The sequence below is a fragment of the Corvus kubaryi genome, unplaced genomic scaffold (genome assembly GCF_017639235.1).
Source record: "Corvus kubaryi isolate FWS band 111438036 unplaced genomic scaffold, C.kubaryi_AGA036_p1.0 37302, whole genome shotgun sequence".
Classification (NCBI taxonomy): Eukaryota; Metazoa; Chordata; class Aves; order Passeriformes; family Corvidae; genus Corvus; species Corvus kubaryi.
In genome coordinates this window covers 4,346,196-4,360,510 of record NW_024581095.1, presented here as the reverse complement: position 1 = coordinate 4,360,510, position 14,315 = coordinate 4,346,196, and the positions used below count along the sequence as shown (strand labels likewise).

The 14,315-nt window shown below is 37.4% G+C and overlaps 1 protein-coding gene across 1 annotated transcript in view; it reads right to left on the bottom strand.

The window, feature by feature from the left end:
* Positions 1–14,315, bottom strand: part of RASA1 (RAS p21 protein activator 1) — a 57,036-nt gene that overhangs the window by 27,013 nt on the left and 15,708 nt on the right. The window contains exons 2-8 of the mRNA XM_042028121.1: positions 14,083–14,232; positions 11,461–11,596; positions 10,639–10,709; positions 7,228–7,345; positions 6,339–6,370; positions 2,827–2,879; positions 2,042–2,192 (exon numbers count right to left, since the gene is read on the bottom strand). Of these exons, the coding sequence (XP_041884055.1) occupies positions 2,042–2,192; positions 2,827–2,879; positions 6,339–6,370; positions 7,228–7,345; positions 10,639–10,709; positions 11,461–11,596; positions 14,083–14,232 (711 nt within the window). The remainder of the gene's footprint in view (positions 1–2,041; positions 2,193–2,826; positions 2,880–6,338; positions 6,371–7,227; positions 7,346–10,638; positions 10,710–11,460; positions 11,597–14,082; positions 14,233–14,315) is intronic.

The window sequence follows — 14,315 nt, the reverse complement described above, 5'->3', positions numbered from 1 at the left end:
CTAAATAAAGCCATACCAAGGCATCTTGGTTGGCTTTTCTATCTCATTCTGAAGCTATGAACTAGTGCAAACTTGGTAAAATGACCTTCCCACAAGTATTTTTATTATTCAGGTATGTAAAATGAGATTAATTTTTCCTTCAGTTTTAATGAAATAAAGTAATTAATTTCAATTTTTACTGAGATGCTGTCTGCATATGCTCTTTTCTGCTTAAGAATTTCAACTGTGTCACACTACAGAAAGCAATGACTCAGTCATTATATTTCACAGGTTGAATAGCTACTACCAACATTTCATAAAACAGCATTGTATAATTTTTCTCACTCATTGACCTTCAATGCACCCTCTGCTTCCTTGATTAGAAATTACATCAGGAGTTCCTCAATGTAAGGAGCAGGTGCCTGCAGAATTTATGCATTTTATAATATGGGCTGAAGAATAAACTCAGTTGTATTTAAAAACTCCTTTCGAGTAACATATAGACCAACACTCCATGCCTTGATGGAGCACCTAAGGGCTACATTCCTCATTACATGTTTGAACTTCCAGCAAATTTACCAACCTGATGCTGAATGTGAGCTTAAGAGTATAGTGGTAATTGTCCCAAACATGCAACAAAATAGGTTTTCTTTCATACTGAGGAAGATCTCTGCAAACTAGGTACCAAAATATTAAAAAACTTTCTTAAAGCACTTTGTCATAATTTATTGCTGCTTAACTTTACAATCTTGTTTCCTGTTCAGCTGCATAGAATCTCTTTCAGATAAATGTAATCTACACCCCAAGTGAATCAAGCACTGTATTATGAAGTAATCTGAAACAACAACAATGGAATAACTTTCCGAAAGTATACTATTGAATGCTAAAAAACCATTTGAGACTAGTAAGAGTTCTGCTAACTTGCTGATTAATTTGACATCACCAAGTGTGGGGGGCTCCTGGCCTATCATTCTCCTAATAAGCCATATAACTAGAAATGGGCATTTACCTTCATGAAAGGCTGACACTGCAGCTAGCCTGGTTTTCAGTGAGGATGGTGGGAGGCCAGACTGATTAATGAAGAAGCTGTTCAAGTAGCCTGGGTGTGGGATGGACATAGCTTCATAAGGGTCCAATTGTTTCGCCTCAAAGCATCATGTGAGTGAAGTCATATGAAGAAGTCCACTGAACTTAACTTAGGAGACCTTTACATTTTCTCAAACACAACAGCTGATGAATCTCTACCCACTCAGAAGCCAAGCTGGAGTGACAGAAATTATCTACTGGGGTAAGAATGCCCTGGTTCTAGGTGAGCAGGACTGGAAAAACTATGATTTTTTCAAGGCAGGCAATGATCTCTGTTTAAGGAGGGAAGTGTGTTTTCACTACTGAAAAGTCTTCCAGCTACAACAACTCTAAAAGAAATACTCTCAAAGATGGCGGTGTACTGATAGTTTCTCTCCACAGAAGGGGAAACACCTCATTATTTCTCTTCCATTTGTACAAATTACTGTATTTTTAAACCAATGGCAAAAGAAATGCATCTTAAGTTTGTTCACTCTAAATGAACTCATCTGTATTTCTGTTCCAAGTATCATGCTCGTATTTCAATGCAATTTAGTAACTTTTTCCAACAATGAAGGTGTTTTTCCCCTTTCCTCTAAACACCCATTTTTATTATTTGAAAACTCTGTGATTGTCTCAGATAAAATTAGCATTTTTATTTTCCCCTTTTCAAACAGACAATAACACATGGAGAAGCTTCCAAGCTGCTTCAAATAGAGTATTCTCTTAATTACTGATCCACAAGTTATGGAACCACAATTTACAGAGTGAAGCAACCGGTTTGCAGAAGAAGCACAAATACTTCAAGAGAAACAAGTTACACTTGGGTTATTTAAGCTGTAAGAATTTGTTCAGTTAGAAGCAACTACTAAGGAAATCAGGGAAAATATTTAGTGTGAAGAAAACTACAGTCTTAAAATCGTAGTAGTAAATAATAATCAGGAGCAAGTTATACAAGCCTAAAATATACACAATGTTTTTTGACACCAAAACTTACCTATTATAGTATCTGCCTCCCATCATAAACTGATTGTTTGATGTTGGACATATTTTAAAACGCTGAATATTTTCACTGGTCCGGAAATAAAGTGAATAATCCCCAGGGGTATTATCTGAAGGCCTCACAAGAAAACTGCACACCTGACCAACTGAAAAGACATCATAATAGTGTTATTTTTCTTAGTGATATACATAAACCCTTACTAAATCTATTTCTACACAAACTAGGACGAACTCCACACTTGACGAAATACCAACCCTATAAAGGTAAATTCCAGCAGTGATCTCAGACTAGAAGAACTAGTACCAAACCACCAAAATTAACGAAAAATGGTTCACCTGTAGCCTGCAACCTAGCCACATCTTTGCCGTTCTTTAAAACAGCATACAAAAAAAAGTTTGCTAACATTTTCAAAAAAACACAATCTCTGTTCCAGTATTTAAAGTAGGCTATTAAACAAAATGGGTGAGAAGCAATGTTTTCATTTAAAGAAATATTTGCTTTATGAAAGTGAAATAATTGATTCCGTATATAGTAATTTTATAATTAATTAAATCAAAAGTTATTAAATTAACTTTACTTGAGAACATACTTAGTACTGACAGCCATGACAGTTTTCTTCCAATGTAGTATCCTACTGAAGTAGCAACCAGAGGGGTTAGAGAATCTACAACAATCGTGTATGTTCAGACATAAAAGGAAGTTTTGCCACAGTTTAATATTAACAGGATCACTTTGTGCCATTTCACTATCACTGTATTTCACATCAGAAATACATGTACCTGTCATCAGCAAATTGTAAGCTTCTTGTTTGGAGATCTTCCCATGGAACCATCTTAACAAAGATGAAGAGGAAAAATTAGAAAGCAAGACTACCAGCTCTCTTTTTTTTGGTTGTGGTGACATCCAAGGCTCTGGGACCTATGAATTAATCTTTATTTAAAAAGATCCAATGTATATATAGATCAGACAATCAATTACTATGATGCTTAATGATTCTGTTCTACCAACAGCATGAAAAAGCTAACACTAATAGATATATAAATAAATTACTTTCAGTAAAAATATCCAACATTTGGAGCTGATGTTCAAATACAACTGTGTTTAGAGATTGATATGAATCGCCCAAAAAGTAGATAATTTCATAGGCATTATCTGAAGTCATACAGCAATGTACTAGAATCATGAAATCTGAAGCTCAAACAAGAAGTTAAACATGTAGAGAAAACCTCAAACTCAAATTTGCCAGAGCTGTGGTAACAAAACCTAGCTTTGTTAGATTAATGAAAGCTTTGATCTGACACCTTTGTAGTTTCCCAGAGTCCTGTGTCAGAGCAGTATCCCACAAAAGTTCACAGCCTCTGCCTAGTCAGCCTGATACTTACCACTATTCAGAAAAGCCTAATATGCTACAAGTTAATAATTTGTATTTAAAGGAAAGCTAAAGATATGGCGCTTTTGTTTATCAGAAAAGACCCCAATTTCTAACTTTCTTTCTATACTACCTTCAGATCTTAATTTATGGATTCCTCTGAAAGGCAGATAACCACTGAAAGACAGAATCAAAGCTCCAAACATCTCTTACAAACTACTGTGGAAATATAAAAATTAAAAAATCCACATTTGAAGACATCCATACTGCCAAATTGACTAGCAGAACACAGTAAACCAAACAGACCAATGAAATGCCTCCTTCTGCCACTGGCCTCTTAGAAAGTGGGAAACAGCAAAAAACCAGCAAGCACCAATATGACAAACAAATGAGGACATCAGATTTAGTCATCAAGCCACTAGACATTTTTTAGAACTATCTGCTACTCATCTTCACTTGTGAAAGTAATCTATAAACAGACTGACATATCAACACAGTGTTGATTCTAAGTTGCACTCAATTTTTAAAAAATGTTAAAGTATTTAAGCAAATAGAATGAAACTTACAGACTGTGACTTTTTCTTCAAACTTTAAAGTGTTACTGTTTGGCTTTTAGGAGTTGTCCTTTTGGTTTTTTTTCCCCCATACATGTTAGGGAGACAATAACGACTGGATACTTAAGAGAGACAAAAGACATGGCCACAGCTCAGGGGAGGAGTCCAGCTGGCTACCCTCTCTTTTACCTGGAGGTTTCTCGTGTTGGGCAGAGATGCCGCAAGATCTGGACTGGGGAAAAGGGGTTCAGTGGAGCCCCTAGCTCTCTGGTGCTCTGGGCATTTGGAGGAGAGAGAGGCTGCAGTCACTGTGGGGAGAATTCATCACCACTGCAGGGTTCTGGCTTCTGCTTTCTTCTATCATGAGTGGAGCTCGGCTCGTGGGGAGCGGCCGGTGCACTGGGAGCTTGTTAACACCCTACCTTCACTAAAAAAGGGACTTTTCACCATCTGCTCAGGTGCCTCAAGGGGAAATTCCCAGGATCCTGAGCCCACTTTTCCCTGCCCTGCTGGGAGCCAGCTGCCGCTGCCCCACCCTGCCGTTCTTTAGCCACTGCTCTGAAGCCTTTGCTCACTGCGGCTCTTCACCCCCTGCCTGCCGAGACATCGCGGGGTTCCCACTGCAGCTGTGGAGATTGCTACATCTCGTCTACTACCCGGGATTTTGCGCCCATTCCTGCCGTTCCAGTTTGCTGCTCCTGAGAGTCCTGCTGGGGCACCAGGATTGGCTGTCCAGGGGATTTGTGAAGTAAGCCTTTCTTCCATCCCTTCCCGTCTAGGCCAAGCTGCCATTACCGCGTGCTCCCCGAGCTCGCTCCGGAGCGCCCCCTGCAGGCGCGGGGGAACCATCGCACCTGCCCTGCTCACCGGGAGCCGCCAGCGCCCCTGCCGGCTGCAACATTAACTGCACCGAAGGGGAAGGTGCCTGACAGCCGAGAAGGCTCTCACTCGCTTTCTGTTTGTTGTTACTGCCATACTTATTGTTATATATACACTAGTAAAGAACTGTTACTCCGTTTTGTCATACCTTCACCTGAAAGCCCCTTAATTTCAAAATTATAGTAATTCAGAGGGAAGGGGGTTACATTTTCCATTCCAAGGGAGGCTCCTGCCTTCCTTAGCAGATACCTGTCTTTCAAACCAAGACAGTTATTATAAAAATCACAAAACTGTAGGATCACAGAACCCTTTGGGTCGAAAAATACCTTTAAGATCAAGTCCAATCCTTAACCTAGCACTGCCAAGTCCATCACTAAACCATGTCCCCAAGCGTCACATATACACACCTTCTGAATCCTTCCAGGGGATAGTAATTCTACAACTGCCCTGATCAGCCTGTTCCAGGGCTTGACAACCCTTTCTGCGAAGGATTTTCCCTCATATCCAATCTAATCCTCCTCCCTTGGTGCAACTTGAGTCAGTGTCCTCTTGTCCCATCACTTGTTACCTGGAAGAAGAGACCTCTTCTGGCTACCACCTCCTTTCAGGCATCTGCAGAGAGTGATGAGATTGTCCCTGAGCCTCCTTTTCTCCAGGCCGAGTCCCACCAGCTCCCTCAGGTGTTTCTCATCAGACTTGCACTCCAGACCCTTCCCCAGCTCCATTTCCCTTCTCTGTATTCACTGCCGCACCTCAGTATCTTTCTTACTGTGAGGAGCCCAGAACTGAACCTACAACTCAAGGTGTGGCCTCACCAGTCCTGAGTACAGGTGATGGTCACTGCCCTGGTCCTGCTGACCACACTACTGCTGACGAAAGCCAGGATGACATTGGTCTTTTTGGCCCCCAAGGCCCACACTGGCTCATGTTCAGCCATTGCTGACTAGCACCCCAGGTCCTTTCTGCTGAGCAGCTTTCCAGCCACTGCCCCAACCTGTAGCACTGCAGGGGTTGTTGTGAACCAAGTGCAGGAACCATCACTTGTCCTTGTGGAATCTCATACCATCGGCCTCACTCACTCAGCCTCTCCAGATCTCTCTGCAGAGCCCCCTACCCTCTGGCAGATCAACACTCCCAGCCATGAGGCAAACACAGGCACTTTCTAATAGTGCTTTGCTACAATATCTAGAGTTGTTATGTCCAAGGCAACTGTGTTCAAGAAATACTCCGTGGTGCATATTTTGGCTGAAAGTGATCATACACGGCCTCATCTAAGATTTTAGCACTGCAATACCCATTAGCAAGAGACATACCTTACAGGACTTTTTCATGTTAATTACCGCTGCATCTGCAGCAGCTACTATATACAAAAGTATTGAGATTAAAAAAATAAATCTCTTTGGTCACTTTTCCAAAAACTTAGAAATCTCATAGTGGAAGTTTACGAACAGTTATGATTGCTTTTAAACAACAAAACAAAAATCCTTACATTTTGCCTTCATGGGGATCTTCTTCTCTTCCCTATGAGAAAATTAACATATCAAGTGAATGACAACAGTACAACTCAATTTCAAAAAAAAAAAAGCCGTAAGTTAAGACCTTCTGTAGAAAAAAATTACATTTAGAAGTCTGAGGCATTTTTTAACCAGAGGGCTTACTGCGGCTCTATGAAAAGTTTTCTTCTTCTTCATTCATTAGGTGAAAATTCAGCAAAAATATGTTATTTCTGATGATTACTTCTGTCATGATCCAAGTTCTTTAGAGGTGGTAACTTCCTAAAATCTCAACTTTCCTAAGGTTAAATTACCACTGACCTATCAGTCTATAGATCAATAGTCTAGTACTGCCATTTCAATTTAGCTATTCACATCCTGACACAGGTCTATGAAAAGCATCTCAAGTAACATTGCTATTAGCAAAACATATATACTGTGTAAGACGGTATTATTAAAAAATCTATTTTTTTCCTTTTTTTCCTCTCACCAATAAATTTTGAACCCAAATTTCATCCTTGAATAAAGACCTACCACAATGCAAAATTACATTCTGTTGAGTTAGTGAACATTTCATGGCAATTGCAAGAAAGAAATGCAATTTAATGATTCTTCACCGGGACAGTTGATTTTAGCAAAGTGCCTAGTAAATTTACAGCACCATTTATTTGTACTTCACTTTAGACAACACATGAATAAGCATTTTTTTGATAATGAATTAGGCTTAAAGGTTTGTTTTAGTTTTAGAACTAGTAGATCAAATTACTAGGTTTAGAAAAGTACATAATTAGAAAACAAGCAATTAAATATCACTAGTTTTTGTTCAATAATATTTTATCAAAAAATCCCGTTCATTTAAGAAATTTGAATACAAAAACTACTTACCACTTCTTCTACCAGGTCTTCCACAATAAGACCTTGTTCATCTGTCCGTAGGTTTGTAACCCACATCCAGCCATCTTCCAATTCGTTATGGACAATAAACATGTCTCCTTTAAGGAAACTGAAGAGGGTTACAGCAAGATTTAAATCAGACATACGATCATAATATAAATTTTAATGAACACAATGAATTCTTGAGTATATTTACCATAAAATATTTGGGAAAACCTATTTGTGAAAAATGCAGGAATTGATATTCCAAGCACATGTGTATTTTTCCTCACAGTTAAGGATATACAAGTTTTTATACTTCTGAATTACATCTAGTATCTAACACATACTTCAGTGCTGTCAACTTCAAAGTGTGCTGATGTATAAAACAAAAATAACACAGCAATACTAAAATACCGTAATATTGTTCTTTTATCAAGAGAGATCAAATATGAAATAGAAGAAAAATAACCCTTAGTAGGCTATAAGAAAATAATATTCCTTTCATTGAAAGATTATCTTGCATAATATAAGTTGTTTGATGCCATGAAGATTTTTTGCCTTTTCTTTTATACCCGTTATACCTTTTTTACAACTTCTGTATCCTTAGTGCTTTTTCCCTATGTTCTTGGCTTGTTTGTCAAGCTGAGAGACTAAACATTTTAGAAGCTTCATAGTTAGGGATCAGTGTGCCCCAGACCCCAAGGTCCTCTCTAGAACACATTCTGTAAACTAAGACAGAACCATCCAGGGGAAGGCTCTGGAAGAGGGCTCACTTGAGCCTCTCATTGGGGAATTTTTGATAAATATGCTAATTAGTAAAACCCATAATGTTATACCAGATCTTTTGGAGGGGTCCATTGTGGTGTGCATGTCGGTGCATTTGACCTGGACATGTGCACCTAAGGATCCTTAAAATAAATACCAAGGTTAAATCCCTTTTCCCCTTCTACCCGTGTTTGGCTCTTGATTTTAAGACCAGGAAAAGGCATCAGTTGAATACCTATTCATTATGTTCTCACATCTGAAGACAAGTGATACAAAGAGAATACAGTGCAGTTACCAGAGATGCAATGCAGTTAGGTAGAGGAAAAGCGTAAGAAGCATTAACATTCAGAATCAGAGAATCACAATCAATTAAGTTGGAAAAGACCTCTGAGATTATTGAGCCTATGACCAAATACCACATGTCAGCCAGACAACAGCACTAAGTGTGACACCCAGTCTTTCCTTAAACACCTTCAGAGACAGTAATTCCACCACCTCCATGGGCAGCACTTCAATGTCTAATCACCCTGTCTGTGAAAACTTTCCCCCTAATGTCCAACCTAAAGCTGCCCTTGAGTCTTAAGGAGAGTTTATGTCCTCTCATCCTGCCACTGGTTGTCTGGCAGAAGAGACTGAACCCTGGCTACACGCTTCCTTCAGGGAGTTGTAGTGAACAAAGAGATCTCCCTTGACACTCCTTTTCTCCAGGCTGAGGCCCCACAGCTCCCTCAGCCACTCCTAATAGGGCTTGTACTCCAGACACTTAAGCAGTTCCATTACCCTTCTCTGGACACAGACCAGGACCTCAATGGCTTTCCTGAATTGAGTGGCCTAGAAGTGGACATAGTACACAAAGTGTGGCCTCACCAGTGCTGAGTACAGGGGAAGAATCACTTTCTTAGTCCTACTGGCTACACTACTGCTGATCCAAGACAGGACGCCATTGACTCTCTTGGCTACCTGGGCACAGCTGGCTCCATCTTCAGCTGCTGCTGACCAGCACCCCCAGGTCCTTTTCCATTGGGCAGCTTTCTAGCCACTCTTCCTCCAGTCTGCAGCTCTGCAGAGGGTTACTGTGGCCAAAGTGCAGGACCCAGCACCTGGTCTAAGGGAGTTTTCATTCCTGGTATACTAGTGTAAGTTACTCCTTAAACGTTAAGGGCACAAACTCAGGTCATATGAAAACCTTTCACTGCAGCACAGAATTTTCAATGGTATTTCATGATGCATCAGGGTACAGCAAAAACAATAAAGCACTGAAGCTCATTAACTACTATTTCCATTCAAAATTTCATAGCAAATGTCTATAGTGTGCCTCTCATCTGAAGTAGGCTAACAGAAAAAACAAAAAGCAACAAACCACTATTGAAAACCAGGAATAAATTCAACTGCTATTCAACTTTAACAGGTGACAGACAACAAGAGCACCCTCCATCACTGTATAGTTACTGAATGGAAAACAAGCTGAAATTAACTCAGTAACACTTCAAACTTGCTCAATATTAACTATGATATTAAAATTCTAAGTCAAGATTCTCTGAAATACACAATGTCTTCAAGAGCATATTAATTCAATCTAGAACAAACTGAGAACTTTGGTCTCAGCTATGCCATGAACAGAACTATTTTAGCCATGTAGACCTCAAAACCTCAGTTCTATCCTAAGAGGAAGAAAAGGTTTAATTGCTTACTTTTTGTTATGATAGCAAAACAACAAAATGCTATTTCCTCTTAAGCTGATAGGTACAATAAGGCACGTAAAGAACTCAATTTTTTTTTTTATTCTTACACATAGCAGGAAGCCTTAGTTGCAATGTGCCATTACACAGCCCCTTCCCAGTCCAACCCTCACTGAAACACATAATTACAGAAACAAATATCCTCCTATCATCCTTTAAAGGATCAGACTAGACTGTGAGTCTTGGAATAAATTTCCACCCAAATGAGGATATAAAGCTCTAATATCTTTCTCTACATTTTAAAATAATAGTCCTAAACCTAAGAAAATTCCCAATTCATCTGGTATATTACAGCAACTTAAAAAACCTGTCTCATTATAGAGATTAGAAATCACCACAAATCACTTTCAAATCCTCCTAACTTTTTATCTGGAAACAAAAACTATCTCAAGAAAGCAGTATCAATTCCAAGTTACCAGAAAATGGTCTTCTATTGAAAGACTCACTTCTTCCATTCTTGAATTTTTAAGTAGTCAAGGCTCATTTTCTCTATTAATCTGAATTGCTTCCCTTAGCTATACATCTACTAATAGTTTTGTTGCAGTTCATGAAAAAAGCCTAGCTCATTTCTTTCGCACACTCAGATAAGGCATTTCCATATAGGATTCTTTGACACATGAATTTTTCCTTTGGGTAAAAATCTAGGGCTTTATAAAACATACTTCAAAATTATAACATTACTAATTTTAATTCTATGTACCTAATGTACCTTCCCTTACAATCAATACAAACAACTATAATAACAACAAAAAGTCTTATTTCCAACAGAAGAACAGAGAGGTATCACCCTTTAATCTAACTGTGTCAAGTTTAAGATGTAACTGGAAGGTATTTGCATATGTACACCTACTTAAAATTATCACTATTTATAAATACTCTTGAGAATTTCACAGCTACTACCATCATTCAAACATACCTTATTTCATCAGTTTCTGGTACTTTGGTGTAAGGCAGAATTGCTCGAACTCTCCTTCTGTCTTCCACAGGCTACAGTTTAAAAGAGAGCAATGGTTTTTTTCTCTATACTCTATACTGTATACTGTAGAATCCTTCTCCCCAGCATTATGCAATAGCTGGGGCAAAGAACTGGTTAACATCACTTATATCCACCTTGCCAGTTTTATATTTTCAAAGCTCAAAATCACTCACTGCAAGCTAGAAACATGTAATTAGTTGGTTAAGAGAGCACTTACTTTAAACTTTTTTTCACTTAGAGCAGAAGGAATGTCCAGAATTTTAACATTCAGAAACATCTTTATTCAGGTTTTGAGGTTTGTTACAGGGAATTTTGCAGTGTTCTGTTTCATTTTTAATTACTTTATTGTTTTAAGGATGGGCACGTGAAAGAAACCTTGCTTATCTTTAAGGATGCATATTTGAAACCATTGTGAGATATGCAAAATGTCACAGAACAGTGACAATTACATTACAACTGTGCTCTTTATTAGCCAAGAACTCAGTATTTTCTTGTTTGTCTACTTAAAATAATGTTACTACATTATGAGGTAACTGCAATACCTCTATCTTCCTCATTATATATTTTCATTAAACAGCAACTTTTTAATCATTACTTTGTATCAATAAAATTGCATTTTTATACTCCTTATACTTCCACATATGCCTATACAAAGCTACAGGAAACTTTCTAAAATACTTTTCCCAACAAAAATGATGAATAGTGATTAAAGTTACAAACTTTAAGTAAATTAGTCTTCAGAATTTTTTTTTTTTTACTTACCTCTGGAGGTGCTACTGGAAATAAGAGCTTTTCCCCTTTTAGCAAGCAGGACACATGACTGTAATAACCAATCAGGTCTGAGAGTGAAGCAAAGCGACGCCCACCAATGTAATAGTCTCCACACATGGCAATAATCCTGTTAATAAAAAAAAATCAAAAACTTCACATTCGATTTTTTTTTTGCTACCTATTTTTTTTAAAGAAAAGCAGATTAGGATCATGTTTTATTCTTAAAACAGTGCCTATATTCAGCAAAATGCAGTATTACAGGCTCTCTATAAACATGTAAATAAACCTAATGAATATTTCATCCAAAAAATTCATATATGTATCGTATGATCCACCAGTTCTTTATCTAAAGAAAGTGCTGATTCACAGAAAAACACAGTACACTTGTCAGAACTAAATGAAATCAAAAGAAAAAAAAAGTAAATGTGAACATCCTGGAAAACTGAAATAATGCACTAGTACAGAACAGCATTATTACATTATTACTGTATTATGCACAACATGCATCTTTTATAATAGGCATAAATTTAACAAAGTAGCAAAGTACCTTAACAAAAACTTCCTACATTCAAGACTACACAATTAAGAAAACAAACACCATCAACACTTAGTCATTTTGTTACAGATAGTTTAGCATCCATATTAAAAGTTAAGAGATTTACTTTGGAATAATCGAAGTATCTCCTTAAACTCAATTAAAAAATTTGGTATCTAATGAAAAAAGCTTACATAATCATTTCAGCAGTTAAACAAAACAAAGACTTCTTACAAAACTGTTTATTTTTTTCTTTAAGGTTTGTGTTTTTTCTTAAAGAGCTTCTTTAATGCATTAATTTGAATTAAATTGTTTCTCCCAAAAAGTAATGTAAAATACATACAAAGATGAATCTTCAGAGATTAAATCTGAATTAAATGCTCATAAGCGTATAGCACTGCAAGAGGAGTCAAAAAACAATGCTCAGGAGATACGCTAGATCCTTTGGCATATTTTCTGTTAAGATTCCTTCATAAATTATCCAATGGATAATAGAGTCTAAATGAAATATAGTGTTTCAGATTATTATTTCATCAAGCTTAAATGAAACATTTCTTTGGAACACTGAGTTAGCAAATACAGAAAGACTTCTGTAATTACAGAGAACTCCAAAGGAAAAGATTAAAAATAAATATTTTCTCTCAAGATATATTGTATCACTCTGACTCACCAAAAAAGGTAACATTTAAGTGAAAAAAAAATTAATTTTGACACAATCATATGCTGCATGAACATGTATGTCTGTTTACAACTTTCAAAGGACAGGAAAAGTACACAAAGAAAGATTCTTTAAGGATTGAAAATATTTTAAGGACCCTTTTCTTGGGGAATTGGAAATAATTAGATTATTTTCTACCTGAGATACCAGAGACATTTTTATGGCGTGCATGAACCAACAGTCAATTGTCTGACACTGGCTTCAAAAGGAGAAGTTATTACAGATAACCCAAAACTTCAAAACAACACTAGAAAGTAAGTTTTAGAACAGTTTGCTTTTCTGCTACTGCTACACAGAAGCCAATTCCCAAATGAGTTGAGTACAGCTGAGAGCTGATAGTTCAGATGGCAAAATGCAAATATGAGGTCCTATTTGTGTGTCATACTGTCTGCATTTACAACAACTATGCCTTCATTCCAATAGTACGTCAAGACCTCTGAATCACACTTCCACCACAGAGCAAATACAACCAAAAGTTGCCTACATTTGCAAACCATGTGTACAGTGGATCATAAGCTGGTATTCTGGATAATTCCCACTTTCAGAAGTTGGAAGAATTTGCTTTGGATTTGTTTGTTACCATCAAGACAGCTGACAAAGATTTTTTTTTTTAATGCTGAAGAAACATTTGCCTTCCTGTTTTGTAAAGAGGAACATTAAACTACAGCACTCCACTTACTACTGTTCAAGCTTTTCTCAAAATACATCTCATTTACACCAACGAATAACTGAACTTACTAATGCACACTATTTGACAATGGTAAAGTAATCCTAGTTGCAACTTGGGATGAAGAGCTACTTGTACTCAGAACAACTAATTCTAACACATGCTGAAAGCTGTTTCCAGCAAGCCATTTGATTACTAAACATATGAGCTCTTTGCGGTCTTTGGTTTGAGATTGGTTTTGGTGGCTTTTTGTTTGTTTGGGGGTTTTTTTGTTTGTTTTGGGGGGCTGTTTGTTTGTTTTGGTGGGTTTTTTTCCCCTCAAAATGAAGGAAGCAACCAGATTTGCTAGCACTTTAACTGTGCTAACTACAATGACTACTATGGAACAGACACAAAACAATCTCCTTGACTGACTAATGAAACCTGCATGGGGCTTTAAGTCTATCCAAACCACTTTAGGCAAGCTTCTCTATCCAGATATTATACCTCATACTTTTGTTCTTCATCCGATAAAGTAACTTTTAAGCAGCATGTTTTAAAACAACTAAACACAAGTAAGAAGCTGTACCATGAAAGCATGGAGCAAGAGTCAAAAATACTGCATTATAATACAATCATTGTTTCTGCTCTACTGTGTTCTGAAACAAAAAAAAAATAGATCACAGTATTCAAAATAAAACACTTAACTCTCACCTAAAATGATTGACATTTGTTTTACTAAGGAATGAAAGCACAAATGAACCTGGTCTCCGATCACTCTCTCGAATAAGGTAACTTCCAGGTTTTCCTGCTTGTCGAAGACGTTCTTCTGCAATTGTTCTGTCAAGTTTTCCATGATACCACCTGAAACAAAAGAGTAAAAATGGGTGTCCTTAGAACTTAAGGGTTTTGTTTATTCTCACAAAACAGACCTATGAAATAAAGAA